The sequence below is a fragment of the Anabrus simplex genome, chromosome 2 (genome assembly GCF_040414725.1).
Source record: "Anabrus simplex isolate iqAnaSimp1 chromosome 2, ASM4041472v1, whole genome shotgun sequence".
NCBI classification, from domain to species: Eukaryota; Metazoa; Arthropoda; class Insecta; order Orthoptera; family Tettigoniidae; genus Anabrus; species Anabrus simplex.
In genome coordinates this window covers 1,086,434,110-1,086,461,470 of record NC_090266.1, presented here as the reverse complement: position 1 = coordinate 1,086,461,470, position 27,361 = coordinate 1,086,434,110, and the positions used below count along the sequence as shown (strand labels likewise).

Genomic DNA, 27,361 nt, shown 5'->3' with positions numbered 1-27,361 from the left:
TTTCATTGCACTATTAGCTGAATGTGTACTTCTCCGTGTTACATTGATGTGGTCACTTTTACTCTCGCCTAGAAATGCATGTAACATATGTCAAGATTAAGGTATAACATGTGGTAGGTGGTACGCACTAACTCTGCACGTGCTGGCTGACATACTTTAAAACTGGTTCATTATTGCATGCAAATATCGCCGCCCTGGTCTACGGGGTCTGGGTACGATTCCCGGCTCTAACAAGGAGACTATCATATTTGAAAATAACTGTTCTGGATCATTTTGATATTACTTGTAAGGCAATGTTCTTGATTTTTTTAAATGATTTTTCTTTTGCGTCGCACCGACACAGATGGGTCTTACGGCGACGATGGGATAGGACAAGGCTGGGAGTAGGAAGGAAGAGACCGTGGCCTTAATTAAGGTACAGCCCCAGCATTTGCCTGGTGTGAAAATGGGAAACCACGGAAAACCATCTTTAGGGCTGCCGACGCTGGGATTCAAACCCACTATCTCCCGGATGCAAGCCCACAGCCGCGCGCCTCTAACCGCACGGCCAACTCGCCCGGTTAAGTTTTACTGGTGGGGGACTCAGAGGACACTATGACATGTGTACGGCAGTATGGTCATCCTGATCTGTTCATCACATTTACATGTAACCCTAAGTGGACCGAGGTGAAAGAGGTATAAAATGTCAAACAAAAGATCCAAAGACAGATATGACATTATTGGCCGGGTTTTTCATAGAAAAGTATTCTGCATTCCGAATCGTACTTTAATTGTGTATTATTTTGTGTCCTTGTCGTTTTACACTTTTATCTTGTAACCTTTCGGCTGAAGATGTCCACAAAGATGGCATAATATGTTCCGACACTTGTTAATGTTGACTTAATTAAAGCAAAATATTAGTATTATAAAGGTGGAGTCTTCGATTGAGAACCTAAGTAGGTGATGCATATATACTATGGAGTGGTAGAAGTGCGGTTTGCCACATGCCGAAATCTTACTGTGGCTTCAAGACAGAATCATGCCTTGCTTAAATCGACAGTGTCATAAGCGCTGAGATTCCAGACGTAGAATGTGATCCAGTCCTTCATGAAATCATAAAGTCTACTATGATTCATGGGATGCCTTTGCTGGCAGGACCTAGTGTTTACAGTGCACTGCGTCTTCTGGTATAGGCTAGACCACTTTTGTTACTTTCATAGATCTGTCTCTGTCTTATCCTTGACTTTGACAATATGAAAGTGCCTGAGGTATGAGCGATGCTAGTAATCCCATTCCTTATGCAGCCAGTCCCTGGTATGAAGTGTGTGAAAATGTTGCTCATAGGGTCAGTTGGTGCATGCATTTCAGTGGGCTTGGCAGACTAATATGTAATCGCAACTCCTGTCTCGGTGAGGAAAGCAACGGGAAACTACCTCACTCCTCATTTCCCTAGTACGCCTCTTCGGTGATGCCTAGACCATCTATGACAGCTGATGGTAGAGCTGTTGAGGATCCAACCAGCCTTAGGGCTGTGAACTGAACATACAACAACACGATTTATGGGTGTGTGGAAATTTGAATAGAAGTTCACCAAGCACGATTGACGGCTCTAGTAGCAAGTGATACCCACGTTAAGTAACCAAGGATACACAAAACTGCAGACGATCTCATTCTGATGACGGATTTACAATAAATATAAACAGAATAGCTGATGGTAATTAGTGGTGGATTATGTAATTCTGTAAAGTTGATAAAGTATATCTGCAAATATGTTAACAAGGGCAGTGACCAAGCAGCGTTTCGCTTAGAGAACTAATGGGATGAAGATAAAACCATGCATGAGGCAGTTGGTAGTTCTGAAGCTGCTCGGAGAGTCTTATGCTTCCCTATTCATGAAAGATATCCTCCTGCCATGCATTTGACTGTCAATCTCGAGAACGGTCAACGGGTTTATTTTACAACTGATAATGCCGCATATAAAGTAGGCCTACAACACCCTCAGAAAACCACTCTCTCAGCATCTTTTTAAACTTTAAAGTGAAACACCTCCAAAAACTACTTTCCTAGCATTCTTTGAACTTTGTCAAGTAGATGCTTTAAAAAGAAAAGGTCTTCTCCACAGTGAATTTCCGGTGCACTACGTTTGGAACTGGAACTGGAGAACTGGAGAACATCCAAAGGAAAACATTCTGGGTGATTTCCGACGAAGGAATAGTGTTACAAAAATGTTGCATACTTTGGGCTAGGACGACTTGGGAGTAAGGAGACGAGATGCTCGACTATGTGGTATGTTTCGAGCTGTTAGTGGAGAGATGGCGTGAGTGACATTAGTAGAAAAATAAGCTTGAGCAGAGCTTTTAAAAGTTGTAGGACAGTGCTTGACAGATAACGCATTAACAAACGTTTTCAAACATACTTCCACACTGGGGCTGATTAACGAAATGATTTTGTCCTTTAAAATCAATCACCGAGCTGGATTGCTACAGTCGCTTAAGTGCGGCCAGTATCCAGTATTCGGGAGATAGTAGGTTCGAACCCCACTATCGGTAGCCCTGAAGATGGTTTTCCGTGGTTTTCCATTTTCACACCAGGCACATGCTGGGGCTGTACCTTAATTAAGGCCACGGCCGCTTCCTTCCCACTCCTAGGCCTTTCCTATCCCATCGTCGCCATAAGACTTATCTGTATCGGTGTGACGTAAAGCCACTAGCAAAAAAATGATAATAATAATATTGGCTTTACGTCATGCTAACTATTACGGCGCCAGAATTTTGTCCCGCAGGAGTTCTTTTACGTGGCAGTAAATCTATCGACACGAGGCTGACATATTTGAGCACCTTCAAATACTCCGGGCTGAGCCAGGATCAAAATCTGTCAAGTTTGGTCAGAAGACAGAGCCTCAACCATGTGCGCCACTGGCGTGACTTTATTTCTTCTAAAGCAGCCTCTTCAAACTGGGATCCGTACCAATGGCGCTCTGCCAGTGTCGAGGATATGAGGCACACAGTCGTCTGTCGATGGACACCAAGATTGAATGATGAGGTTGGCAGTAATATTAGGGTGGCGGACGCCATAAATCCATGTGGCTTCTCTCTCATTGCCATTTGCTGCCCCATAGGCTAGGCACTTACCAGCCATTTCATTGTTGATGTACTGAAGCAGAGCCATACTCACCAATTTCTGCCACAAACTTAGTAGTCATTGTGTGCAGAGGAAATTGCTGCCTACTGGGGCTGGGAAGCGACTGCGCGAAACGAATGAGAAACTTGTGCATTCGCACTGAGCATTATCTCTGTTTCCATCTATCATACACCCCACTTCCCCTCTCTTCCCTCCTACGAAGCATAGCGGCGGGCAGCAGTTAGCTCTCTTTTGCTATTTGCTTTACGTCGCACCGACACAGATAGGTCTTATGGCGACGATGGGATAGGAAAGGTCTAGGAATGGGAAGGAAGCCACCGTGGCCTTAATTAAGGTACAGCCCCAACATTTGCCTGGTGTGAAAATGGGAAACCACGGAAAACCATCTTCAGGGCTGCCGACAGTGGGATTCGAACCCACTATCTCCCGATTACTGGATACTGGCCGCACTTAAGCGACTGCAAGTTAGCTCTCTGGCCCAGAAAATGCGATGAATTCGTCAATTCGAAGCATGCACCCAGAAGTAACAAAGTAACATTTACTCAAAACGAAAAATTTTCTCCATCAGCCTGATTGCGCCATCATTCTTTACTTAACACCAAGAGCATCCCTGATATTTTTGTCGGTATAATTAATTTACACCTTGTACTTCAATTTCACCGTGTATATCATCGACGATTGCAGGGACTCAAGATATTCAGCTGGGTCAATTAACTCAACGAAAATGAACGGATCAGTTTTTATCAACTAATGAGGGACTATAAATGCAGCAGATCTCCTCATTGAAAGTGAAAGACGCAGGACAGGAGTATTGAAAAATGGTGGACTTCTCTCAAAATGCCTATACGATATAATTAATCATTATTAGTACGTGCTTTCAACCATGGAATTTATTTCATGCAATATTAGTAAGGCTTTCAATTTGTTTTATAGACTAGTGTTTGATGCCAAGCCAACCCAAGGCAATGAAATTTTTTTTGATGACTGTAAGCCTATAACAAAAAAAAAAAAATGGTATTAATAGCGATACGTCTAGAGAAGAGCTCAGAAACACCTGGGATTGATGAACTATCTCAGGAATTTTACTCTGTCTTGGCCAATTATTGGAGAAGACCTCACCTGCTTGCTGAACACTGTGCTACAGAGGAAAGAACTTTGTGAATCCCATCATCGAGGGATTATTGCACTGATAAAGAACTTCTCTACTGCTGCTGCTGTTGATGGTTATCGCCCAATTACTTTTCTAATATGTGACTAATTAGCCAGTATTCGCGTCAACATGTTACGACCATAATTATCTTTCCTTGTTCACCCTCCAAAACACAGCCAAGTGATTTCTGATGTTACCTGTTTGCTGTGTGATTGTGTTGCATCAACCAATCACGATCATTTACAGAGAATACTAGCACCCTTAGACTGAAGGCATGCATTCGGCAGTGTGAATAATCAATATCTGTTGAAATGTTAGAAATGACATGGTCTTAGTCACACATTTATCTCTTATATTCAGTGTCTGTACATAAACATATCTGCGATTTTGCAAATTAATAGCTTTCACAGTACAACCTTTCCCATTAAGAGGACAGTAAAACAAGGATGTCCAGTTTTGATGGGGCTGTTTACTTGGCCTTGAGTCCTATCATTTGCAAGTTGCATGAGGAACTAGGAGGAATAAGACAAGGAAGTGCAAAGCTCGCAGTAGCTACTTGTGCGGATGACTTCAACAATATATACCACGTGCAAAATACTTCCACACAGTTCAATGCAGTATATGGGTTGTCTATCAACTGTCGTGAATCCAGTGTGCTTCCTTTAGGAGACTGGGAATCATTACCTCATCTCCCACCTCTAGAAACGGTAGAAACACACAAGATACTTGGGATGAATTATACTCAAAAAGACAGTGAAAGAAATCAACAAAATTGGGGAGCTATTGTCAACAAAACAAAATCTATGTAAAAGAACTCTACTGCCGAGAACTCTCTAAAGGATTTGCGGTGTTCAAACTTACCTTCTATCATAATGCTGGTATCTTGCCCTTGCCTTCAACCTATGCTCGACAGATAATATATGCTGCTTCATGGTACATTTTGACATAGAAATATCTTCCAAATACCTATAACTACGGTACCTTGTATCTTAAGCCAACTGCTGGTGGTCAAGGGCTGGTAAAATGAAATGGCGTATGCCTTTTAGTGCCGGGTGTGTCCGAGGACATGTTTGACTGGCCAGAGGCAGGTCTTTTGATTTGACTCCTGTAGGCGACCTGCGCGTCGTGATGAGGATGAAATGATGATGAAGACGACACATACACCCAGTCCCCGTGCCAGCAAAATTAACCACTGATGGTTAAAATTCCTGAGCCTGCCGGGAATTGAACCCGGGACCCCTGTGACCAAAGGCCAGCACACTAACCATTTAGCCATAATTAAAATTATCAAGCCCTCTTCTTGAGTTGTGGAAGGAAAATACGAATAAAACAATGGAGTTTCTCATCTACTTGATTGAAACACTGGTCTATTGTGACAGATTTGCGCAATCAACCTGATTTTCAGAATGCGTTATCTGGTGGAAGCTAAGTTAGTTCCAGAAGGACAATTAACACGTCGGGTTTATGCCAATTTAGAAGGCGTGATGTTTAAGTAAGGGCCGTTTTGTTGTAGACACTAGTAGTTCGCGTTGTGTGCCGGCATGCCTCGGGAAAAACGGTGGCCAGTTGCAGCTCTGTTGCTAACCTGTACGGTTCTGTTCTGTGCTTGTTCAGTCTTCAAGATTATCGACTCGTGCGAGGTTTGGTCAGTGATACAGTTTTTGTTGACAAGGAACCTGCCTGCTGCAAACATTCACTGACAGATTTGCGAAGTGTACGGTGCTAATGCTATAAGTGAAGGCAAAGTGCGTAAGTGGGTATGAGACTTCAAAGATAGCCGTGACAACGTGAAGTCCATGATGATGTCGCCCATCTCTGATTACAGACGATTTGGCGGCTTCAGTTGAAGAGAAGATTCGTGAGGACAGACGCTTCACAATAACAGCTCTCTCAAACGCCTTTCCTGACATTATCGAAGCAGGCGGCAAGTTTCTATGAAAAGGGTACCGGTATTCAAAACTTAGTTGTAAGGTGTGATACCGGTAAGTGTTTAAACAAACTTGGCGGCTATGTTGAAGAGTAAAGTATGTAGAATCTGCAAATAAATGTGCTGTTTGAAAATCGCCTTTCGTTGTGCAGTTATTTTCAAACGGCACGCCTCGTATTTCGTCTATCCCCTTCACCGTATGTGTATTTCAACAAGTTCTTCCAAACACTGACTTTCAACAACCGGTACCCCTCTCTAACCAGCTGAAGTATGATCTACTTCGCATATGGTAGTCCATGACCTTTTAACAACAACGGAGCGGTTACATTGAATACAAGTGACTAGGCCTAATTCAGACTCTTGCTCATGTTGTGATTCTATATTTTACTGACTGATCTATTTATAAGATCAGATTACCTCATTACCCCAATGAGAAGGCACAATTATTCTACACCGTGGATAATTGGATGCACTGTCCATTTTATAGTGAATACGGATGGATGGCTCTAGACTCTAATGTCTTGTGCACAGAGACAAATTAAAACATAGTACAGTTGAGATCTTGTTTAGAATACACTATGAAACTAGTTTGTATCACTTGCTTGGTATTTTTAACATTTCAGTGTAAATCAATAACACGTAAAAAGTAAATAGCATAGAAAATGTAAGCATGTCAGCATTGAAATTATAACATTTCTTTTAAAGATGTAGGGCCTAATATACAATCTGTAATTTGTCATATTTTGCTATTTAAAAACACACCCAAAAACAAGAGAGAATGCCATTCATCAACAACAACAGAAGTAGGCAAGTATGAAAACCCTGAATAAGGATACCGCCAAGAAACAAAGATGCTTAATGAGCACTGGGTGTATTGACTCGGGTTGGTCGAGGACCACATGCACTCTGATCTTTCAGATGTTATCTTTATCGATGGGTGTGCATTTTCTAATGCAAATAAAGGGTCACTTCATGTGTTTCGACCATCCAGCACCCGGTGCAATCCAGGCTAAATGGCAGAGTTTGCGCTCCAGTCATATATTGGTTGTGTGTTTGGGATGAATGGGCGTACAAGCAGTGATGTAGTTGGAACAAAATGTTTGCAGGAACTCACCTCATTAATTCAGCAATTTCCAAATGGACTCGTATTAGGTGTCAAAATCAGCGGCTTTATGTTTCCGACAAGTTGTTTCATCAGCTGAACGTTTCCCCTTTCGTAGCCATGACTTGACATATGGTTGTGGGTTAAACATATGCACAAGGGGTCCAACGATGCTTATAAAAATAAGTCCGCTTGATCTTGCAACCAGCAGCCTATTTCTCTTTTCGGCGTAGATCTCATTGTACACGCATGACGTTTCAGCGCTATGTATAGATTATAAGATATTCTTACTGAATGTAAAAATGTTACGTCATTCTAAAGCGGCAAAATATTTTCCGGAACGGCGTTCCGGCCCGTTCCGGTCCAACTAAACCACTGCGTACAAGCAATAGGAATATCACATCAAATCACCTGGCAAAATGTGCCCATTCTAGACAATATCATGGGCTCTTCCGTACAAGTCCTTTATCCCGAAAGTTCTGTTCTTTTCTAGTAGGACCAGTCTGTGTCCATATGTCCGATCAATTCAAGAATGGATCGCAAGCGAAAAGTAAAGAGATTCAATGTCCAAGAACTTGTTCTACCTTCCGCCCGGCTCTACGGAAGGTCTGTGAGCCCCGTCATATCAAACGCCTGAGGTGCAGAAGAACAAGAGTTCTTGATCATCCTCAAGAGGGGTCAGAACTGGCTCGTTTCATGACCACAAAAATAATGGTGTGTGGCCTCCAGAGAGGCAGGTCTTTCGAGTTGACGCCCTGTAGGCAAAACTGCACGTCTTTGAGGATGAGACCCTACCCTAGATGAATTCTCGTGATGAAGACAGCACAAACACCCATCCCTCAAGCCAGAGGAATTAATCAATGAAAGTTAAAAACCCAACCTGAATGGGAATTGGACCCGGGACTCCTTGGACCAAAGGCCAGCGTGCAATGGCCCCAATGACTCATACTTAATTAATTAGTAATAAAAAAAATAAAATTAAGCCAATAAATACAAAAGGTAAAGTAGAAGCATACAGTAAATAAGTGTTTTCCTTCAACAGTTGTCTTCTGTCTTCCAACATGGCTGTGTCCAAGTCTAAAGAAAGCGTGACAGATGATGATATTTTAGAGGTGTGATATAGAGGCTGTTGTCTTATTTATCTAAATTCATTGAAGAAAGTAATTGTCATAAGATATCCACAGTGGACCTGCCTAAGGTGAAAATGTGTTACAGTCCTTAGTTGCCTCATAATTAATAATTAATCATTAGACCCTATTAAATTCTTTATCTATTTCATAATAGTCTGAATAGTTTTGAAGTTGGCTAAAAGAGCTTCTATAGCCCTATTGAAACAATTATTAAAACAGAGAGGATTAAGGTAACAAAGAGGGAGAGTGTGTGGGTGGGTGGGTCAGTGGAGGCAGGTTTGGGATTGTCAGGGTTTCCAAAATAGCATTGTGACACGGTTTCTGGTTTCTCACCAAGGCAGCTGCAGTTTAAATCCCAGCAAAAGCATATGTAACATTTTTGAACCTGTGGTACAAATTCCATGCAGAACTGGAGACACTTAGCTATGATCACGTTGTCAACAGTCACATAAAACTGCAAGCTTTCAAGAGCCAGGATGAGTGGCTCAGATGTATGAGGCACTGACTTTCAGACCCCACTTGACAGATTCAATCCTGGCTCAGTCTGGTGGTACCGGGCGAGTTGGTCGTGCGCGTAGAGGCGCGCGGCTGTGAGCTTGCATCCGGGAGAGTAGGTTCGAATCCCACTATCGGCAGCCCTGAAGATGGTTTTCCGTGGTTTCCCATTTTCACACCAGGCAAATGCTGAGGCTGTACCTTAATTAAGGCCACGGCCGCTTCCTTCCAACTCCTAGGCCTTTCCTATCCCATCGTCGCCATAAGACCTATCTGTGTCGGTGCGACGTAAAGCCGCTAGCAAAAACAAAAAAAAAAGTCTGGTGGTATTTGAAGTTGCTCAAATACGTCAGCCTCATGTCGGTAGATTTACTGGTATGTAAAAGAACTCTTGTGGGACTAAATTCTGGAAACTCAGCATCTCTGGAAACCACAAAAGTAGTTAGTGGGACATAAAGCCAATAACATTATTAAGGTTACAGAGGGGGTGGATAACTAGTTTACTTATCAAAAGTATGTTAGGAGCAATATAATATTTCTTTGTTTCAGGTAGTAGATTCCCGTGCACGTAACTTAGCTGATGGCAGCGTTCAACAGCGTCAAAGAAAACAACTGGAGGTGTTTCAAGCTCAGGTGCCTGGAGGATCATTCCAAGTGATTCGTACCCAAAGTGTTACCAGCACAAGTAGTAGCAGCAACAGTGTCAACTGGCGAGGAGGAGCTGCTGCTCCAGGCCATAATTTTGATAATTTACAGGTAACTTTGCAATAAATATCACATTGTATTAGTTAGTGTTTTAAAATTATGGGTTTTAGAATAATAGAAATAATAATAATAATAATAATAATAATAATAATAATAATAATAATAATAATAATAATAATAATAATAATAATAATAATAATAATGTTTTGTAACAATGATTAATCTTTTCAAGGTTGTAGAAAATTATTGATTCCCGTCTTCACATTTCTGCATATAGCTGATGTTTTCCTGCACAAGTTTTCATTTCTTTAAAATACACTGATAAAATATTCAAATACAATAATGTTTAACTGACTCTAAAGCACTTTCCCCACACATCCAGACTGGAGGATTTTTAACAATCTATTTGGTATGAATCTTTTATGAAAATAAATATGATGTACTTTGGTGCTTGAACTAATATGTTTTCTTGGAATATCTGATTATTGGACAATGCATAGCTATAATAATATAAGCGTGCTCATTTCACTTTGGAGGACACGGGTACAATTCCCAGTCAGGAAGGTGAAATAATTAGAAACTAGACTCCACTTCTGGAGAGGCATTTGGCCATTACCTTTTATTTACCTTCCTCTCCTCTGAGGGCCCTCATCACCTGTACAGAGATGGCTTTGCTTATTTTACTTCATAATAATAATAATAATAATAATAATAATAATAATAATAATAATACAAGAGAAGGAAAAAAGAGAAGGTGACTTAATTTCTTCTCTCTCTTTCTCCTTCTCTTTCTATCATAAGCGATTGAATCAGCTGGAGCTGAAGAGCATTAAGTCAATTTTCACTACTTTTCAGGAGAGAGAAAAATCAATTGTTCGAATAGAACTTAACAAACGCATTGTATTGATGTTCTATATTGTGAAGCAGCTACTCACTTTATATTTTTATTAGCAGAAGGTCAATTTTAATTTAATAAACAATGTTTAAAATTAATTTTGAAAAAGTGACATAATGGCTTTCAGCTCCGTGGTCAGTTTAATATCGCATAAAGCAACCTATATTCAATATTTCATGTGATATGCCTAGAAATGTATTTGTAACATTAAAACACCTATATAGTACAAATATAATTTACAACACCACTCATGGCATTTGTTGTATTTGGTTGCATGAAATCATATGCTATGGTAACAATGTTCTCATTATCTTGGCATAAAGTTTTCATTCCTTGTAAACATCTATGCAGTTTATGGCTCCTACGGTCTACATTAAGTAAGGAATACGGCGTAGAAAGTCTATCCTCCTCTGATCATGCTACACGAAGCAGTGTTTTCTAGCATAAAGAGAAGGCTGACTTTACTTCAGAATACTGAATGTTTAAAAAATGTGCTATTTTGACTTAATGCTTTTCAGCTATGGCTGATACAGTTCATTTGGAGAATTTACTTATCACTCTTCTGTGTACAGTTATAAAATCTCTTTTTGTTCTTACTTTAGAGACATTTAGTTGGACAAGTAATTACAACAAAAAGTAATTATTTTGGTATTTCACAGCTCTCTGGTCATCCCCTTGATCTTGCGCCTCAGAAGAACAAGGCCAATGTTGGTCGAAGTGGGTCAATTCGTACTCGGCGTCCACCGTCTCGTCCAAGAAGCATAATAAGTAAACTGGACAGCTCCATATCAGAAGAGGAAAAATTACCAGTTGACCTAGACAATGAGAATACACAAAACGTTCATTCAAGATTATCTCAAGTTTCTCGTATTTGCCATCAGATTCACAAGGCAACTACGAAGAAAGCATTTGACAATTCATCCAGTCGCTTTGAAACTCCACAAAGGCCCTTTGATGAAGATTTAGAAATTGAAGTTCCAACTACAAGGTTACACCATTTTAATGACAGCAGTACTGATGAAGATGATGAAAATGGTGTTCACATCGAAGAAATATTAGATGACCATCATTCAACATCGTCATTAGAAAAGACTTCACAAAAAAGAAGTATAGCACTGAATGGTAGTATACATAAAAGTGTATCCAGGAAGAAAAGTTCCTCCACCGAAGATCTTCAGAGCATATCCCTTGATAATAGAGATAAAAGTGGGAAGAATAGTAGACAAGAATTAGACTGGAAAAGAACATCTCAAATAAGGAGATCTCTTCAATTTCCATTGAAAGTTACTCAAGAAAATATACCACAACAAAGATCTTCCCCTGTGAAACTCCTCCAAGAATCAAATGAGGGTAGAACACGAGAAGTCAGTGCCCTGAAAGGTTATGAAGCCCTTGAAAGCATATTCCGTCGAGGTGCAAATATTGCAGAATCTGTGAACAAATCCATGACATATGACAGAGATGACATTGATAATATAGCTACCGACAGTCTAGCTAATCACTTACGAAATGAAAATATGAGTAGGCAACTCTCAAGTAAGTTTGGGGGAGAAGGACTTTCAAGAAGAGAGTCTAGTAATGTCAGTGCACCTTCGAGTAAGCGCCATTCATTTGTTACTGTAGAATCACTTAAAGAGGTAAGAGGGCGATTAAGGCGTCTTAGTTCTCCTCCATTGGATGATGTCCCTATGAAAAATAATTTGAAAGGGATAGTTAAAGATGCTGATGAGCATGATGATGGCATTGTAACAGAAGAGTTTGTTAAACACAGTGGAAGTAATGAAAGCATGGAAGTATCTGTCCCATCATCTCGTGTAAGATCATACGTCTTTGGAATGGAAGCAAACACAAGTAATAATTCCAGTAATGGAAGAAAACCTCTTCCAGGAACTGGTAGCCTTGAATCTAGAACATCTAGTAAATCCAGTGGAAATGGTGGCAGTAGATCTGAAGAATGGTATAATCGTAGAAAGTCATACGGGTTTGAACCAGTACATAGTCATGACTCAGATGAACATTCAAAATCCATCAAGTTTCGAGAAAAGAATAAAGTTGAATCCTCTACCGACAGTGGTATTTGCCAGTCTTCAGAGGCTGTTACAAGTTCTGTATGGAGCAAAACATCACCCAGTAAGAATGAAGAAAATGACTATTTTCAGAAACAGATAATGAGTGATCATGCTCACAATAGTGAAAATGTTCTCAAAATTAGTCATAATATTCAAATCAAAAAGACACAGGGTGATAACTTAGAGGAAAGGCAGAAGATACTAGATTCTAATGAAGATAGAAATGATGATACCAGCCTTCAGAAAGGCAGGAGGACTGTTGTCACACTGGGAAAGGAATCAAATTCTCACAAGTCAGGATTCAAAACTTGTGATGATGGCACTATAATTGTTCATAATAGCATAATGAAGGATGACTCATTGGCTTTGAAAACATTTGCTAGTGGGACAGGTGATTCAAAATTAACACAGCTCATCAGCTCACCTTCAAACCACCGGGATAAAAATGTTCGAAGTTTATCTGAATCAGTGACCATTACTATACCAGTTGTTTCTGAAGATAAAGGAGACAGCAGTAATGTGGAGAGTAAAAGACTCTTTTTCAGGCAACTTTCAGAAGGAACAAGTGTAAGCATTGAAAGCCCTCAAAATAAAAGTGTTCTACTCAATGGAGTCCTTCATAAAGAGAATTCCTCTCCTGTATCACTTTTGAGAAGTAATTCGCAGGCTGCTTTCAAACGAGGCACATGGAATAATGAAGATAACTGGCCTAGTTCTTCTAAGTCCATTGACAGTGAGATGAAGAGGCATTCAATTGCAGTAGCTGAACCGGAATATGTCAGAGAAGAGCTGAAGAGCTCCAGTGCACGTAATGAAAATCATAAAAATCAGTTTGAAAAAGAATTTGCAAATGTTTCTACCTCGGAGTTAGTGAAACGCTTTGCTGCTATGCATTCCTTAAAACAGGAAGTGTCTTCTCACCAGCCTAACAAGGAAAATGGGGCAACAATTGGAATAAATGTTTCATTCATTCAAAATGGTGAAGTGCTACTTAACCATGATGAAAATTCAGATGATCTACTGCAGCAGAATGGGAAAAAACAAAAGAAGGTAGAATTCTGCAAAACAGAAGTGCACTTTGCTGCTGAGTCAGGACGTTTTAACATAGTGGAGACAGATGAGAAACCACCTCCCAGTAATATGTTTCGAAGACGTCGCCGAAACAGTAGTGCAAATATCATAAGTAATCCAGCAGTAGATTCAAATAAGAACACCCTTCCAGAAGTACGCTTTGGTGATTCACCATATGAAAAAAAACTTTTAGGAGGAAATGAAAATAGTGATAGTGTGAAAACAGTATCATTAGAGAGTTTAAACAAAAATGCTCCAGCTGTGATAACAAAGCCAGAAATGACTCACTCAATGATTTTGGCTATGTCTAAGTTTCAAGATGATGCTGATAAGGAAGACCAAACATATACTCTATCAAATGCTACCATAGTAGCAGCTCCACATGTTGAGACATCACCAGCCAAGTCATTTGAGGATAACCTACAATATTCCGGTGAATGTAAGGCAGAACAATTAAATAATGTGCCTCAAGCACAAAATGAGCCTTTGCCTCGTAGTATACTAAAAAATAATAGAAAGCCACGACCATTTCTCCTTGGAGAAAACAACAATATGAGTGTGGATCCAGGAGATAAACCTACTGAAGAGCAAGATGAAAAATGGGGAATCCGTTTGCGCCCAGTCCAGAGCCGTGGGGAACAATCAACAGGTCCTATGTGGAGGTCAACTGTAACATTACAAAATACAATATTTGATTCCTCAAAGTCAAAGCAAGTTACAGACAAGGAAGAAAGTGAACTGTCACATTGTTCTAATGAGTCAGAATTGCAAAAGCTTGTTAGATCTTTACGACCTACATCTCAGAGAAATGTAGGCATTGAGGTAGCTACATCAGGATCTTCAAAGAGTCCAAAATGCTCTCCAGTGCTTTCCAAGAAAACCAATACTGAGAACTGCATGAATGGTGTTCAAGTGAAAATATTAGCAACTTCACCTGAAACCCGTCAGACCTCTTTATGGTCAGTTGCAGATCGAATTAAGCAAGTTGAAGAACTAAAACAGTCAACACCAGAAACAAAGGGATATTCAACTAGAATAAATTTTGGTGGTGGAGAAGCTACAATCATAGAATCAGTTTCATCAGATGACCAGCAAGAGTCTTCTCACAAACAACCTGGACAGACAGCTTCACCAGTTTCGCATTCTTCATTCCAGCATAGAGATCGACCCAAACCAATATGGCTTCGTAGGGAGGAGAGGAAACAAACTTCAGTGATGGCGCATGGTAAGTTGTATATTTACTGTCTCATTAAGCATGAAAAGGTTAATTTTTGAGCAATGAAGTTTCGTTCCTAAATTTAGCTGAATTCAGTTTTCTTGTTCTGGTTCAATTCTTCTTAATACTGATTTTTTTTTTTAGTATGATGAATTGGATGCCTGGGGGAAAAAAAAAAACTTTGACATGGGATCTCAGCTATGCATGCCATCAGAAATGGTATTCAATTTATAGTGTATGTTCAGGTGAGGAACTAAAAAAATATTTGTCCCTGAAAGTCAGAAAGTTTCAAGCAAAAATTAAAATCTGTTAAGTGGAGGAAAGGATAAAATACACTGATTTGATATTAATAAATGCAGATGAATTTATGTAAAAATGTAAAATAAAAATAGAAAATAGAAACATTCAAAGGAATAATAATTGGCCATAGGAAGCTGCTTGGGTTGGGAAATAAACAGTTATGTTCTACCGAGGAACACATGTCTCTGCTGTAGAACGATACATAGTATACAGACACATTATATCTCTAACCACATTCTCAGTGCACATAATTCAAATTCCTCATTCTAACAGCTGTTGGTAATGGATGCAAGATATCAAGTATTCCTGTCCACAAGAATTGGTTGTTAATTGTGACTGTATTTCTATACTAGGAAGTATTCCAACTAGGTAATTTGTTTACATTGAAAAGTGTTCCTTCAAGTCAGTTAACTTAACCATACCATATTATTTTATCATCGCAATGGCTAAAGGTCATCAATGTTCAGGATTTGTTCATTTAAAACTGTAGGCTACTTGGTGAATACAAAACGTGATAGCCGAGAATATTTGTCATGTAGGTGCACAAAAATTAGAAATACTCAGTTTTATACCTGTACTACTCAAAATGGCAATTGATTACTATGAGAGAATGGGACTACAAAGCTATAATCGAGCATGCAGAATGGGAGTTGGGTAGTAATGTGATATTAACACTTTTCAGTTCCTTTGTGGTCTTGTTTGAACAGATGTCAGCTCAGGGTCTGACCACCTTGAGTTGCGTTGCTGAATTCTTTAAGGCATGGATCACTTCCTGAAGAATTGTGGCCCCTTGTGCTGCATCACTAGGTTAAAAAAAGTTGTTCAGTCATATACCTATCATGTCCCACACATGTTCATTAGAGCCAATGTTTAGTGTCCTGGTGAGCCATTCTAAAGCTGTGATATTGTGGAGAGATCCCCTGCAGATATATGGACTGTGAGCACAGGTATTGTTCTACCGAAACATCCTATCTGCAAAGTTTGCCATCAGAGAGGAAACCATTGATAAAGTACTTCGTCAACATACTGTCGAGCAGGCATACTTCTTACAGCAATTGCCAAATATGATTTCACATTAAAGCCAATAGCTCCGCAAATCATAATACACTGTCTTGGTCCAGTACAGCCTGTCACAATAAGACCATTTCAAGCCCTGTCCTTGGTATTGGGAGACATGATTGCAATGTTCATCGTAGCCAAGGAAAAAAAAAGTAATTTATCACTAGAGACGTTATTATGTCATTTATCAAACCAGTATGATCCTTCCTGATATCAGCCACTCTTTCACATTGATGTGGGGTCAATGGAACACTTGCTGTAGGGACACCTTCTCGTAAGTCATCTGCACACAAATGACTACCAATTGTTTGTCACATAATGTGGGGTACCACAGTTGCTTGAATTTGGGCTAATTCAGCCTAGGGATCCCTCTCGCACAGTTGGCTATCAAGTTGATCCTGTACCATGTCTATGAGAATGTGTGCTTTTATTTGACCACTGCCACTATACACATTGTACCTTTAGATGCATGTTGTCCAACAGATTCAACTACACTTCTTAGAGAAAGCCCAATTTCACAGAAACCAATCATCCAAGCCCTCTCAAACTTTTACAGTTGTTAACACTGAGCTCTTACCTCTTGTTGAGGCATATTTGGCAGGGGATCTCATCAATTCACATCATAGACTGCAAGTCAATTAAGCTACGCTGTGCCCTGCATACTGGAGGTTGTTTGTCCATGCCCAATGACATGATGGGATATTGTACCATTGACCAGAAATCAAGAGGTTTTCAAACCTACTTGTACCATATTATAAAAATGACCAGTTTCTGTTTTAAGTGGCATATATGAATCTTTTTCTCTTCTTGTCTATTATCCATTTCCTTTGGGGGTCAGAGCACTAATGTGGATGAAGCACAATTTTATGATTAGATGTCCTTCCTGATGTCAACCCTATATTGAACGATTGGCTTGTAGTGGTGTATGTAAATGAAGAGATCTGTATTAAGATGAACACAAACACCCAGTCCCTGAACTAGAAGAATTAACCAGACATGGCTAAAGTCCACGGTCAGGTATCAAACCTGGGGCTGTCTGAACCAAATGCCTCTGTGCTGACTATTCAGCTAAGGAGCTGGATTGAGTGGTATACCGGGTGGTTCACCTGCCCCTTGAGATCTAGTTTTATGCAAACCTCAGCGTTTAATACATTTCTGAAATATGTTAGGCCCTGTTCCTAAACCAGGGTAATATAACAAGATGTGTGGTTATGGGCTAGAAAGCAGCAGGAATCATGAGCACCACTATTACAGTAATTCATTATGAGTACCCCAAATTAACCCATAAAACTAGCACAGATACAAAGAACATGTTCCTTACAATAGGAAGTGCACACACAGACCAGGAATAGTTATTGTATAAGCTGGAAACTAGCCGCTGCATGTCAAAGCTCGCAATATCTTGCTTGGCATGGGCGCGGTGGAGATCTGAAAGTGAATAGTGCTCGAGGGTTAGGAGGTTCGAATCCCACGAAAGTATTTTCTTTTCTTCCCTTTTTTTACAGCCGGTTGCCAGCGATGTGGCAAGGTTGCATATTTAATAGTTTCCATGGAGTGATTTGGTTCATTGGCCATGTAAATGGCCATTGGTATGGAGCTGGGTTGGAAGAGGCTAGGAAACATTTGACAGGATTTCAGTTACCTACGTCATTGAACACAGCACCTGCTCGAACTGACGACCTCCGTGGTTGATACAGAACTGCGTGCGATGTTGTAAGGACTGTCTGACATGTTACAAGATCTCTGGCATAATGGATCGGCATGCCTCGGGTGATGAACTGTCTAAGGTGACTAGGATTGGCCAGCTCCCATACCTAAACCAATTGTTTTACATGGCCTCATAGAAAAAATCCAGGGGCATAAGATCGGGAGATCTGGCAGGCCAGGGGACAGATCCTACCCTTCTTACCATATACCAGGATACACAATGCGTGGAGATGGTCCCAGAAAACCGCTGCGTGCGGTGGAATTCTATCATGTTGAAACCACATCCTACAGCAGTCAAGGAGTGGCACATGTTCCAATAATGGTGGTCAGTCATCTGGGAGAAACCGCAGATAGCGTTCTCCCATCAGAGAGCACTCAAAGAAATGGGGACCAACGAGGTGATCACCTACGATGACACACCATTCGTTCACGCCCCACTATGCCTGAAATGTTGCCTGTCGTACCCAATGGGGGATTATCCACACTCCAGTAATGCATATTATAGTGATTAACAATTCCATTATTGTGGAACTGCACTTTGTCCGCAAATAAGATGGTTGCTAAGAAGGCAGGATCAGTGTCCACATGATGTAGGATCCATTGACAGAATGCCACCCGGACTTCGAAATCATGCCCATGGAGCTCCAGATGTGAGTGCTGATGATATGGATGAAACCGCTGAATATGCAATATCCATATCCCGGCTGATGTTCATTTCCTGTGCAATGGCCCACGTGCCTGTGTTGGGGTTATGCTGAATAGCGTCCAACACAACTTCTTCATTGTGAGCAGATATCATGGGATGGTCTCGAACAGGCCATGTCCTTCCCGGGGATGCAGTAGCCCGCAGACATCCTTCCACACTCCAAAATGTCATGCCTGTCAGTCGTCATCTATCCAGATAGTGTTCTTGATACAGGTGTTGTGCCTGGTATACATTCTGTCTAGCTTCTAAATAGAGGAGTAACATATCCACAATGAATAAGCTTTGTGTTGTGTTGTGACTTGCCACACAGCTACATACCTACCTATCATCACACGTTATCATTCCAATGGGGCACACTTTGCCCTAAGTGGGATCTACAAAGCTTGGAACATGTACGATGTAGCTAATTGGTTGCCCGTGTCCTAGCCACAGACCATCACGTCATCATCCTCATCCTACCCTGCTCCATACCCTATGCCACGATACATATGGCCCTTTACAGGGCCAAATAAACAAATCAGTCTGTCGAAGCTATGAAGTATCCAACTGCACCACATCCCAGGCAAATGGAGGTAAAAAAACCTTGCATGGGATTTGAATCTTCAAGCATTGTACACTAGCATATCTTCCACCGCACCTGTGCCATGGGAGTACTGCGAGGCTTGACATGCAACGCGCAGATCCCAGCCTGTACAGTACCTGATCCTGGTTTGTGTGTGCACTTCCTATTGTAAAGTACGTGTTCTTTGTATCTGTGCTCTTTTTATGAATTTGAGGTACTCAAAATGAACTAATAGTGGCGCTCATGATTCCTGCTCTTTTCTAGCCCATAACACACATCTCGTTATATAACCTCGGTTTAGGGAGATTGACCGATGTATTTCAAAATTGTAGTAAAAGCAGCAGGATGCATAAAACTAGATCACAAGGAGCCGGTGGACACTCAGTGTATATGAAATTTTTTTTTTTTTTTTTTTTTTTTTGCTTTACATCTCACCGACACAGATAGGTCTTATGGTGACGATGGGACAGGAAAGGGCTAGGAGTGGGAAGGAAGCGGCCGTGGCCTTAATTAAGGTACAGACCCAGCATTTGCCTGGTGTGAAAATGGGAAACAACGGAAAACCATTTTCAGGGCTGCCGACAGTGGGGTTCGAACATACTATCTCCCGAATACTGGATACTGGCCGCACTTAAGCGACTGCAGCTATCGAGCTCGGTATGAAAAGAAAATAATTTTTAAATATATATGTATACTAGCAAGATAACCGTGCTTCGCTACGGTTTTAAACTGAAAGTTATTGTTCAAAGTTTTACATTTTGGAGGATCCACTGTCAGCTTAGCCTGTAAAATACACCCTCAGTTCGTACGTTAAATGGTTTTGGCGGAATGATTACAGTATTTATTTTCTGAGCTAACACTTATTTGAACCCAATATGGAAGAATTTGAATGTTTTAAACCCTATCTTATTTAACTTCTAGAACGTAATAGCGACCAACCTGTGAAATTTCACTTTTGTACGTCGAACAGTAATGGAAGAATGAATACCTTTTTAAGGGGTGAATTTTAAATACCTATTAACATCTAAGATATAGAAGACCACATTTCATTAAACAAATATGTTTGTGCCTGTGAAATGGTTTCGGAAGACTGGATATTGTGTTTTTGATAGTCAACAACCATCTAAACACCTTAAGGGGAGAAATATTTTTAAGTATATGATATTTTACACCTAGGACATAAAAGAAGACCATTCTCGTAAAAGTACAACTTTGTATGTCAAACGGGTTTGGAGGGATGAATAATTTTGTTTACGGAGCTAACCTCATTTAACACTTTAGGGGTGGAACGTTAAAAAATATTTCCTATTTCACGCCTAGGATTTAAAATATATACCGCTATTTGGAATTTCGTGTTCATAAGTTAAACTGGTTTGGAGGAAGGAATGAATATATTTGTTTTCGGATCTTAACCCCCATTTAACTCTCTGAGCGGTTAAACTTGTTTCAAACCTTTATTTATTTATTTATTGTTATTTAACACCTAGGATATCATTTGAAATTTTAACTTCATAATTCAAACAGTTTCATATAAATTCATATTTCTGCCATCATTCCTCACCCCCCAGTCAAATCCCCTTTAGGGGTCTATTGTTCTAAGTACACTTCCTATTTGTATCCTCATAAAAAGAATTCGACTCCCTTTACACCACCCTGCCAAGTTGATTCCACCCCGTCCCTCCCGCCCGTGCCACAAAACATGCGTCTTTATTTTTAAAGGAGATTTCAAATACCAATTTTCTCATCCGTAACATCCTTCGTTTTCGAGACATAAGTATCCTCAAACAAAGAATTCAAATCATTTTTCAATTCATTTATCCCCCTCCCCTATTGGATTTTCCAAAAACAAAAGAATACGTGTTTATTTTTAAAGGAGCTTCCAAATACAAATTTCCATGTCTGTAACAACTTCAGTTTTTGAGATGTAAGTATCCTCATAAAAAGGAATTGAACACCTTTTTCAGTCCTTTTTACAATCCCCACCCCTTAAGTGATTTTTCCAAAACAAAAATATACGTGTTACTTTATTTTTAAAAGATATTAAAAATACCAATGTTCACGTATGTAATATGTTAAGTTTTGGAGATATACTGGTTATATGCTCATTTTAAAAATTCTCCCCCCTCTAACACTTCCCCTTAAGTAGATTTTCAGAAAACAAATTTTGTGTGTTCCTTTACTTTTAAAGGAGACTCCAAATACTAATTTTCACGTCTGTAACATCTTCAGTATTTAATATGTAAGTATCCTCATAAAAAAGTATTCAACACTTTCTTCACTTCCTTTCAAACACCGCACCCCCTTAAGTGGATTTTCCAAAAACAAAAAATACGTATTTCTTTATTTTTAAAGAAGATTCCAAACACCAATTTTCATGTCTGCAACATCTTCAGTTTTTTAGTTCAGTTTTTAGATGAATTTTCCAAAAACAAAAAATTTGTGTTTCTTTATTTTTAAAGGAGATTCCAAATACTAATTTTCATGTCTGTAATATCTTCAGTTTTGGAGATACCAGTATCCTAATAAAAAAAATTCAACCTCCTTCAGTCATTTTTAATTGTTTTTTCCAAAAAAAAATATAAGTTTATTTTTTAAAGAGATTACAAATACCAATTTTCGCTTCTGTAATGTGTTAAGTTTTTGAGATATATTGTAGATATACTCATTTTAAAAATTCACTCCCTTTGTCACTCATGTTCACCCCCTCTTAAGTAGATTTTCCAAAAGCAAAAAATTCCTGTTTCCTTTTTTTAAGGGGATTCCAAATACCAATTTTCATGAATAATATCTTCAGTTTTTTGAGATTTAATTATCCTCATAAAAGGTATTCAATGCCTTTTTCACTTTTATGACCCCCGCTTAAGAGGATTTTCCGAAAACAAAAAAATATATGTTTCCTTATTTTTAAAGGAGATTCCAAAAACCAATTTTCACGTCTTTAAACTGTTCCATTTTTGAGATATGGATACACCCATTTTAAGAATTCAGCCCCCTTTTCACCTCCTTAGTGATGGAATATCCTAAAGTTCTCCCTTACTGAGCACCAACATTGTATTATAAACGAATCCTCAAAATTTCATTTCTTTATGTCCAGTAGTTTTAGCTTGGTGATGATGAATCTGTCAGTCAGTCAGGACATGTTATTTTATATACAGGGTTATTCACCTAAGGTGTTACATGGAAATAATGTCTAAACCATTAAAGATATCGGTATTCTGTTTTCATATTTGTAAATGATACCCAGGGACTTGTAAAATAGTGTGCTACGTATTCTCATGGGGTGTTTAATAACCAAAATATTAATACTAACTCCATATTTTTAAATGGAACTGCACAAATTTGTGCAGTTGGCCTGAAGGTTCAACTGTGTACAAGATCAAATATGTAAATATTTTCAAAATCGGACAGTTACTTTCTGAGATATCAATAAGAACAACATGCGAGGTTTTGCATGCCGCATTAGACTCTGTGCAGTCGGGCAAGGACATATTCACACGCAAGTAGTTTCCTGAGTGTGATTGCAGCCACAGAATGGATACCAGGCATGTAAACATATTGTACATATCTGATGGGTTTGCAAAGTGTGTATTACAGGCAAACTCATGACAGGGCAGGGAGGGTTAATGTTTTAAAAAGGAATAAAATAATTACTTTGACTTGGTACCTTTGAGATAGGCCACGGCCTACGTCCTTTCCAAATCCTTCCCATTCCCATCCATGGGGAAAGACGCCAAACTGAGCTCAACCTGTTACACATGGATTTCAAAACAAAACAAACAACAACTTTAATCTTCTTTCCCCGGTGTGTGTTTGCCAGTCATACAATAACGTTGCACACCCAGGGTATGTTAAGGTACATCACATTTTGTGTACGATAGTTTACAGTACATGCCTGGTATCCACTCTGTGGCTGGAATCAAGGCCAGGAAACAGGTTGCGTGCCAATACGTCCTTGGCCAAACGTACGCTGTCTGATGCGGCACGCAAAAGCCCAAATGCGGTTTTTATTGATATCTCAAAAAGTAACTGTCCGATTTTGAAAATGCTTACTTATTTGAACTTGTACGCAGTTGAACTTTCAGGCCAGCTGCATGAATTTGTACCATTCCATTTAAAAATATGAAGTTAGTATCAATATCTCAGTTATTAATCACCCTATGGCAATAGGTATCACACTGTTTTACAAGTCCCTGGGTAGCATTTACAAATATATCTTTAATGGTTTAGACGTTATTTTCGTGTAACATCTTAGGTGAATAACCCTGTATATAGATGACATCTTTTGCACCAGCAATATAATGATTTGCCTTCTATCTCATGTGAATGGCATTGTAATCAGGCATTCTGCATCACAGGAGAAGTGAATGAGACATCTTTGAATATCAAATATTATTTGCCAAATGATCTGGTATGCTGCTTACAGTAACCAGGTTATCTTTATGTGTTTAAGGCTTGGCTATGGTGTCTTATGTTTATAGATTTGGGATATAAGTTAATTTGAATCCCATTAATCATTGAAATGGGTCCGCATGGTTTCCTACTTTAACTTGAATTAATTACCGCTATGGTGCCTTTGTCATATATCATGATTTCTTTAACAGGTATGCCACCAAACTATCAGTTATCAGATAGGATCCACATATGCAGTAACTTCAAAGAGATAGTGTCCATGGTGTCTCAATTCCCTAAATGTTACAGCTCTTAACAGCCAATAGTCATTGTTTCATCCGTCCCAGTTACCTTATAGAACAGAGTTACTCAGCTAGGCACCCACTGAGACTAGCCCAGTGTGGTCGGGCTGTCTTGACGTAAATGGGAGCAGCGTATTTATTTATGTGCCAAGCGTACATCAGTCAAGCGAGAGAGCAAAGACATTTAGTATGGAACAAGATGAGTGATGTTCAGTTGTGACTATCAAGCTTTCCCCTCACATTATTTAAAAAAAAATGTTGGTTGGAGTACAGCATAATAAGGACACTATAATCACAAGAAAAACCTACAATTTTCAAATATTTGTGTTTGATTTATACTGTGCTCCATATGAACAGACTTGGTTCTATTTTGGTGTATTTACACATACAAAGAAACCTGACTTTTTGTTACAGCATAGTCACTCAAAGAGACTTAATATTTATTATTTAATATTTATTATTTATTATCATCAAAGTGTAATTCACATACCATGTAGAAAATATTCCTATGAATACCCACAACAAACATATATATATATAGAAAAGAACACGTCCTGACTGACTGGCTGACTGACTGATTCATCATCGCTGAGCCAAAACTACTAGACATAGAGAAATGAAATATTGGGGATACATTTATATTAGAGTGTATGTGCTCACTAAGGGAGAATTTTTTGATATTCCATCACTAAGGGGGTGAATTTTTTAAATGAGTATATCTATATCTCAAAAACGTAAAAGTTTATACATGTAAAAATTGATGTTTGGAATCTCCCTTAAAAATAAGGAAAAATATGGTTTTTTGCTTTTGGAAAATCCCATTAAGAGGGGGGGGGGGTGAAAAAAGGTGTAAAAGGGGTTGAATAACTTTTATGATGATACTTATATGTCAAAAAGTGAAGATGTTACAGATATGAAAATTGGTATTTGAAATTCCCTTTTAAAATAAAGCACATATTGTTGCTTTTGGAAAATCAAATTAATGGGGGGTGAAGAGGAGTGACAAATGGGGCAAATTTTTAGAAAAACAATATCTACAGTATATCTCAGAAATGTAAAGTGTTACAGACGTAAAAATTGGTATTAGGAATCTCCTGTAAAAGTAAAAAACACAGATAATTTGTTTCAGGAAAATCCACTTCAGGAAAATTAAAAAGGGGGTGATTTTTTAAAATGAGCGTGAAAATTGGTATTTCTAAACTTTTTAAAAATAAAGAAACATGTATTTTTTGTTTTCGGAAAAATCACTTGGGGGGTGGGGGTAGTATGAAGGACTGAAAAGGGTGTTGAATTATTTTTTTATTGTGATACTGATATCTCAAAAACTGAAGATGTTACTGACGTGAATATTGGTATTTGGAATATATTGTAAAATAAAGAAATACATATTTTTTGTTTTTGGAAAATCCACTTAAGAGTTGGGGGTGAAAGAATTGAAAAATTAATTGAATTATTTGTATGAGGATACTTATATCTAATAAAAACTAAAGTTGTTACAGATGTGAAAATTGGTATTTGGAATCTCCTTCAAAAATAAAGAAATGCACATTTTTGGGGGAAAATCAACTTGGGGGGGGGGGTGGCGATGAAAAGGTGTTCAATTCCTTTTTTGAGGACACATATATCTCAAAAACTGAAGATGTTACAGTTGTGATAATTGGTAATTGGAAGCTCGTTTATTAATAAAGGAACATGTACTTTTTGTTTTTGGAAAATTCACTTAAGTGGGGGAGTGTGAAAGGAAGTGAAAAAAAGTAAATTATTTTATGGGGGTACTTATATCTCAAAGCTGAAGGTTAAATACGTGAAAAATTGATATTTGGAATCTCCTTTAAATGTAAAGAAACATGTCTTCCTTTGTTTTCAAACAATCGACTTAAGCAGTGAAAAAATTAAAAATTTATTTGAATTATTTCTATGGGGATACTTATATCTATAAAAGCTGATATAGAAGTGAAAAATTGGTATTTGGAATCTCCTTTAAAAATAAACACGTTTTTTTGTTTTTGGAAAATTGACTTAAGGGAGGGGGTGAAAATAAGTAAAGATGGAGTTGAATTCTGTTTAAGAGGATACTTATATCTCAAAAACAGAAGATGTACAGACGTGAAAGTTGGTATTTTGAATCTGCTTTTAAAATAAAGAAACATATTTTTTGTTTACAGAAAGTCCACTTAAGGTGCTGAAAAGAACTGAAAAAGCAGGCAAATTTTTTTCAAATGAGTACCGGTATATCTACGTTATATGTGAAAAACTTAACATGTTACAGACATGAAACTTGGTATTTGGAAATCCCTTTAAAAATACAGGAACACATATCTTTTTGTTTTCAGAAAAGGCACTTAATGATAGTGAAAAGAAGTGAAAAAGGAGTTGAGTAATTTTTATGAGGATGCTTATATCTCAAAAACTGAAGATGTTACAGACGTGAAAATTGGTATTTGGAATATCCTTTAAAATTAAATGTGTATTTTTTTGTTTTCAGAAAATCACTTAGGTGGGGTTGGATGTGGTGAAGGAATGATAAAGGGGTTGAATTCTTTTTATTGGGATACTTATATCTCAAAAACTGAAGATGTTACAGATGTGAAAATAGGTATTTGGAATCTCCTTTAAAAGAAAAGAGACATGTTTGTTTGTTTTTCCGACTTGAGAGAAACTCACATGTACAGTTCTATGTCGATTTGTCTGTTATCCATTCCGCAAATACATTGTTCAAAAATGTCATGCTTGATTTTGTGCAGTGTTGTTGTGTTTTATGACCTTCTTTGTTTATTGAGTATCTGAACATAGTATTTAAAACCTATCTTCAACCATTTTTATTCGATCATTCTCTACAACAGTCTTGTGTGAATAAGCTTGTTATGCTTTGAAGTAGCATTCTACATTATACCTTTTCTATATAACAGACTGCCCACATAGTTTTGCATGGTCCACTGCTAGCACAAAAAAGAATACTGTTCTTCACACTGGTTCTCTGTAGTCAGATTTGGCCTTCATTTCAATCTCGGGTATCACTGCAATGATTGAGTCAGATTGGCAGATCTTCACAACCTGTGATGTAACCACAATGTCACTGTGGTTCAAGTACGCTCACTGGTCATCTGCCCAACCACTTATATGCTGTATGCTCGGGGACGAAAAGACCAGTATGAGCATACCTGTTCTAGAGGGCAGATCTACTACCTCAAATAACACAACCACACAAGATTATCAGACTCTTTTCACATATGCATTAGATTTAGTGCATTGAGCTAATGGTCATCATGTTTTTAATCCTGTATGAAATAAAAACTGCATTCTCATACCTGCCAACTTTTGAAAAGGACCATCAGTAAAACTCACGCGTGACAAGAAAATCTAACGATTCTCAACGTACCCCCGCTTGACGAAGATAATAATACTTCCGGGCTACAAAATACAATAAAAAGGATACTTCAATGAAATCATATCTAC

The 27,361-nt window shown here is 38.7% G+C and overlaps 1 protein-coding gene across 3 annotated transcripts in view; it reads left to right on the top strand.

Annotated features, from left to right (window-relative positions):
* LOC136864711 (uncharacterized) overlaps nucleotides 1-27,361 on the top strand; it is an 847,400-nt gene that overhangs the window by 740,135 nt on the left and 79,904 nt on the right. For all 3 annotated transcript variants that reach the window (XM_067142044.2, XM_067142043.2, XM_067142045.2), the window contains exons 3-4: nucleotides 9,474-9,680; nucleotides 11,184-14,889. In XM_067142044.2, the coding sequence (XP_066998145.2) occupies nucleotides 9,474-9,680; nucleotides 11,184-14,889 (3,913 nt within the window). The remainder of the gene's footprint in view (nucleotides 1-9,473; nucleotides 9,681-11,183; nucleotides 14,890-27,361) is intronic.